Source organism: Sinocyclocheilus anshuiensis, unplaced genomic scaffold (assembly GCF_001515605.1).
Source record: "Sinocyclocheilus anshuiensis isolate Anshui unplaced genomic scaffold, SAMN03320099.WGS_v1.1 scaffold167, whole genome shotgun sequence".
In the NCBI taxonomy this organism is placed as follows: domain Eukaryota; kingdom Metazoa; phylum Chordata; class Actinopteri; order Cypriniformes; family Cyprinidae; genus Sinocyclocheilus; species Sinocyclocheilus anshuiensis.
The window spans coordinates 1,700,246-1,706,245 of record NW_015552552.1 but is presented as its reverse complement, the minus strand read 5'-3'; the positions used below and the strand labels follow the sequence as shown (position 1 = coordinate 1,706,245).

General features: G+C 38.2%; 1 protein-coding gene across 1 annotated transcript; it reads left to right on the top strand.

Annotated features, from left to right (window-relative positions):
- Nucleotides 1-4,030: 4,030 nt before the first annotated feature.
- Nucleotides 4,031-5,852, top strand: LOC107664493 (complement component C1q receptor-like). Its single transcript, XM_016455080.1, has one exon. The coding sequence runs from the start codon at nt 4,186-4,188 to the stop codon at nt 5,839-5,841; it is 1,656 nt and encodes a 551-aa protein (XP_016310566.1). The 5' UTR covers nt 4,031-4,185; the 3' UTR covers nt 5,842-5,852.
- The last annotated feature ends 148 nt before the right edge of the window (nt 5,853-6,000 follow it).

Sequence of the window (6,000 nt, the reverse complement as noted above, 5' to 3'; positions counted from 1 at the left end):
ATAAAAGTCTATTTTCTTAGCACTGCACAGTTCTGATGGCAAGCCAACTAAGTACAATCAAATAAAATAAGTCATAAAACATGAATAATTTCAGAATCATTTACCGAGTGTAACTAGAAAATAGATCGGGTCATTTAAATTTATGCACTGATAAAACTAGCTTATATGCAGTACAAACAGTACTCTTTTTTAAATGTTAAAATTATCAACAAATATTAAAAGATTCCTTATGTATTCCTAAGAAAAATTGCTGCGCGCTGTTTTCCATTGCTATTTACAGAATGAACGTGTTGGAATGATTTATATAAACTGATATACACAAGCGTCATGTCACCAGTTCTCCACCAGAGGTCAATGACACTAAATTATTGAGATTAAATCCCATCATATCATCTGTAATCGTCATATCTTTATGACAGTATACTGTAATGTGAACTTGTAATATTTTTAACATTTATGTAATATCTAGATTTTTTTTCCTTTTTGGAATGAAAGTTACTGAATATAGTTCCCATTATAAAGTGTTACAGAACTTCAACAATACAGTTTGAATGTAATTGCCTATTTATGCTCACTTATATTTGCTACACCATGTATTGTTATAAGAGTTTTTGGATAGTTATTTTATTACAACCAAAATGAAGAGTCTGTGATACATATTTGTGCAATAAATTTAAAGAGGTTATATGGATCCCTAAGAAATAAATAAACACCAAAGAGGAAGGAAAATATTTACAAAACTAGAATCAGAGCTCATGGGACAAAAGCAGATGTTTCTTTGTCTATGGAAGTTTTCTGTTTTAAAAGAGAGAGAGATTTGGGGAGAGACTATGGTTAATCTGCGTACTAACCCTAATTGAGTACTAATTATGATTATGGGCATGAGCCTCACTGACATGACTCACTAAGAGCATCCACATCCATATATATATATATATATATTATATACACAGTGCTGTGAAAAGGTTTTTGCCCCCTTCCTGTTTTTTTTGTTTATTTGTCACACTTAAAAGATTAAGATCATCAAACAAATTTTAATATTACACAAAAATAACCAGACTAAATACAAAATGCAGTTTTAAAATAATGATTTCATCTATTAAGGGAAAAAAAGCTGTACAAACCTGCCTGGTCCTATGTGAAAAAGTAATTGCCACCCTTTGCAGCAACAACTGCAATCAAGCATTTGCGACAACGAGTAACGAGTCTTTCACGTCGCTGTGGAGGAATTTTGGCCCACTCTTCTTTGCAGAATTGTTTGCCACATTGGACATTGGAGGGTTTTCGAGCATGAATGGACTGTTTACGGTCATGCCACAGCATCTCAATCGGATTTAAGCCCGGACTTTGTCTTGGCCACTCCAAAACCTTAATTTTGTTTTTCTTGAGCCATTCAGAGGTGGACTTGCTGGTGTGTTTGGGATCATTGTCCTGCTGCATAACCCAAGTGCGCTTGAGCTTGAGGTCACAAAGTGATGGCCGGACATTCTCCTTCAGGATTTTCTGATAGAGTGCAGAATTCATGGTTCCATCAATTATGACAAGTCGTCCAGGTGCTGAAGCTGCAAAGCAGCCCCAGACCATCACAGACACTACCACCACCATGTTTGACTGTTGGTATGATGTTCTTTTTATGTGTTGGTTTTACGCCAAATGTAACGGGACACACACCTTACAAAAAGTTAAACTTTTGTCGCATCAGTCCACAGAATTTTTGCCCAAAAGTGGTCAGCAGTGGCTTTTGCCTTGGAACTCTCCCATGGATGCTGTTTTTGCCCAGTCTCTTACTTATTGTTGAATCATGAACACAGACCTTAATTGATTCAAGTGAGGCCTGCAGTTCTTTAGATGTTGTTCTGGGTTATTTTATGACCTCCTGGATGAGTCGCCGTTGCGCTCTTGGAGTAATTTTGGTAGGCCCCAGCACTCCTGGGAAGGTTCACCACTGTTCCAAGTTTTCTCCATTTGTGAATAATGGCTCTGATTGTGGTTTGCTGGAGTCCCAAAGTTTTAGAAATGGCTTTATAACCCTTTCCAGACTGATACATGTCAACTATTTTGTTTCTCATCTGTTCTTGAATTTCTGCGGCATGATGTTTTGCTCTTTACACGTGCTTCACTTTGTCAGACAGCTTCTATTCAAGTGATTCCTTGATTCAACAGGTCTGGCAGTAATGGACAGGTGTCTTTTATACTGATAACGAGTTCAAACAGATTCCATTAATACAGGTAACGAGTGGAGGACAGAGGAGCCTCTTAAAGAAGAAGTTACAGGTCTGTGAGAGCCAGAAATCTTGCTTGTTTGTAGGTGACCAAATACTTATTTTACCGAGGAATTTACCAATTAATTCTTTAAAAATCCTACAATGTGATTTTCTGGATTTTTTTTTCTCATTTTGTCTCTCATAGTTGAGGTATACCTATGATGAAAATTACAGGCCTCTCTCATCTTTTTAAGTGGGAGAACTTGCAGAATTGGTGGCTGACTAAATACTTTTTTTCCCCACTGTATATATAGGCCTATACCTTATCTGTCATCACAGTATATGTTTATATTCAACATATTCAACAGTAAAGACAATGTTAGGAAAGAACACAATTCCCAGTGACTAAGAAAAAATAAGAGACTTCTATCGCACTGAAACTGGGTCTAAAGGGCCCACCGGAAGGGTGTCATCTTAGGTCATTTCCTGCCATTCAAATTCAAACACAGGCGCTGTCCTGCTCAACACAAACACAGGATGTGATACTTAGCTAGATTTATCAGAAACAGGCAGGCAACAGACACAATGGCAAGACATGTTCTAACTTACATACTTTTGTGACCAAGTAGTCTGTCTTCAGTCTCTGTTTGGGGCTACTTGTCACTAGGGCTGTAAATACTACACTCAAAAAAATGCTGGGTTAAATACAACCCAGTGCTGGGTAAAATAGGGACAAACCCAGCAATTGGGTTGTTTTGACCCAGCGGTTGGGTTACTGCTGGGTTTGTCCCTATTTAACCCAGCACTAGGTTGTATTTAACCCAGCATTTTTTAGAGTGTAACAATGGTTTTATATGTTGGTTTCAAACATTTAGTTCATATTTTTGTATGTTATCCTTTTACATTTATGGTATTTCACAAGTCATTTTGTTTCATATTAGTTTCATTTCTAGATGTTTCTTTAATGTCTTTGGTATACATATTGTTAAATGAGATCAGTACACTCTAAAAAATGCTGGGTTGTTTCAACCCAATTTTGGGTCAAATATGGACTAACCCAACTGTTGGGTTAAAAAGTTAATTAAAAAATGTAACCAAAATTTAACCCAACAGTTGGGTTAGTCCATATTTGACCCAAAATTGGGTTGAAACAACCCAGCATTTTTTAGAGTGATAAATTAATTCATCACAAAATATACTGTATGCAATAGAAATAGATTAACAATATCATTAAAACATTATTCACAGCAATTGTTCCCTCTATGTCATAACTTTAATTTGTGAATCATAATTCATTCAAATACATGCTTTTCTTTCATGTTTCATCTCTCCTGGTTTTGTCAGATTCAAAATTATCCTTATTATTGTTTAATCTATTTAGAATGCTATTAACAAAAGACCATCAATATTTCTTTGTTAAAGATTGATACTTGCCAGCTCTCTAGTAGGTTAGACTGGACACTTATACAACCTTTTAATAATGTATCTCTGTAGTCTATATTATACAGTAGGTCAACTCTCATGGTTAATATGGTGTGAATATGATTCTTCATCATAAACCTTAGCATTGTGAAACTTGAGTAGCTTAAGCTGAACTACTAAAAGTATCAGTCTGCTCTATAAAATATACTTCTTATTATCCTAAATCAGATGCTCAGTGTACATCTAAAACTGTACTGGTGAGTGATGTCACGTCGTGAGCAGCCATAGGCTGAAACATCTGGGGAAGTAGTCAAAACAATAAGCAGCCTGGGTAGTTGTTTTTTGTTGGCGGCAGGATGTCGCTCTGAGAAGAGACAAATGAAGCCTGCTGCTTAAAAATGATTTCCTTTGGAAGTTATTCACTAAACAGGATGCATCAGTTTGAGTCCTGTTCTGATACTTGAAAGGCCTACGAACAATTTCTTCTCCATTCTCTGAGATGAACTGAATATTTTCTCCTCAAAGCGAGTAGTATTTTATCATTAATGATACTGACGGGATGATGCGCGTACTGTTTCTGATGTTGTCCTGTTTTGTCGCTGGCGGGACCGATCGAGTGAGCACAACGTGCACAGCTGAGGCTTGCCTTACGTTGCATTCGGAGGAAAAACGTTTTGAAAAAGCTTCAGAAGACTGTATCAATAATGGTGGCAAATTGGTTACTATGAGAAATGAAAATGAACTTCAGAGCATCAAATCAGCTCTTTTAGCAGCAGAGAAATTCAACATCCTTAACTCTACACTTTGGATCGGACTTGTGTTGCAGAAAAGACACTGCACCGATTTCACTGAGGAGTTACACGGCTTCAGATGGACTTCAGAGCCGAGAGATTCCAAATATTCCAACTGGAAAAAGAAACCTTTGAGCACATGCACGGAAAAAAGGTGTGTGTCGATTTCACTGGCAGATGGTCTCAAGTGGTCAGATGGCTCATGTAGAGACGGCGCATTTTATATGTGTACATTTCTCTTCAAAGGCATGTGCAAACCAATAGTGTTGGAGAAACACGGTGATGTCAAATACAAAGTCCCATTCTTATTTACACCGCTAAATCCAAATGAAAGGTTAGCGATGTTACCACATGGGACATTGGCTGAAATACAGTGCGGCGGGTCGGAAGATGCAGAATCTTTTGTCACAGTTTGTGACAACAATAACGGTCTTTTTGGCTGGACAAATTTAGAGAGTCTTTGCGCACGAAATAAACGCTGCAAAAACGGAGGCTGTGATCACCTATGTTTTGAGACTGCAGGAGCAGGTATTAGTTGCGAATGTCATGAAGGTTATTACCTGATGGATGATAAAGTGAGTTGTGCTCTCAGAAATAACTGCGAAAACTCACCTTGCGAATCAAAGTGTATACCGACTGCCACTGGCTTTTCATGCGCATGCGCGGAGGGATTTCATTTGGCTGAAGACAGCGTCAGTTGCGTTGATATCGATGAATGTCAGCAACGTACCTGCAGTGAACACAGGTGTCACAACACGCCGGGAAGCTATTTTTGTGAGTGTAATCCCGGCTTCAGGCTTGTCGCAGGCAAATGTGAAGACGTGGACGAATGCACCGAACTCAGATGTCAACAGGGCTGTCTCAATTCACAGGGTTCATTCTCTTGTTACTGCCACGCGGGTTACAGTTCATCATTAAACGATAGCGGGATATGTGTAGATATCGATGAATGTATCAGTAGACCGTGTGAAGACATCTGCTTCAATACCTTGGGCAGTTTTAAATGTTCCTGTAGGGAAAACTTCATTGTGGCTAAAAATGGCATCAGCTGCGTCCCGGATCCCACAGATAAACCACAAAGCTCTCCATCTTCAGATCATAGAGAAGCATTCATCACTAAACTGAATCAGTTACCTGTCACTTTTGGACCGACAACAGTCTACCCCCCTCCACTTACAAACGCAAAAACGGACTCTAGTAAACGCAAAGAAAGTTTTCTCGGAAGTTCTTGGATTTTGGTGTGTGTCTTAGGTTCGGTTATCCCATTGACTGTGATCATTGTGGTAATGTCAGTCTTTGTCGTCTACCGATGGAAACGGTCAAGTAAAGCCGCTTTAAAAAATGCCACTGCTGACAACTACTGCTGGGTTTCATCTGGATTGGACAAAGAGCAGAAAAAAAAAATGCAACAGTCAACTGAATGATTAAATGAAGCCCAGATATGAATGCTCATTTTCTGTCAGCATCAAATTCAAATGTTCATTAACTCTAATGCTGTGTTTTCCCGTTGCCTACACGTCTTTTTTTCTGTAAATGTTGGACAAATTAGTGAAAATAATAAAACCACACTTGGATATTAAGTT

What these genes read in the sequence shown, in the direction of transcription:
- LOC107664493 (XM_016455080.1), top strand. Translation starts at nt 4,186, where the DNA reads ATGATGCGCGTACTGTTTCTGATGTTGTCCTGTTTTGTCGCTGGCGGG.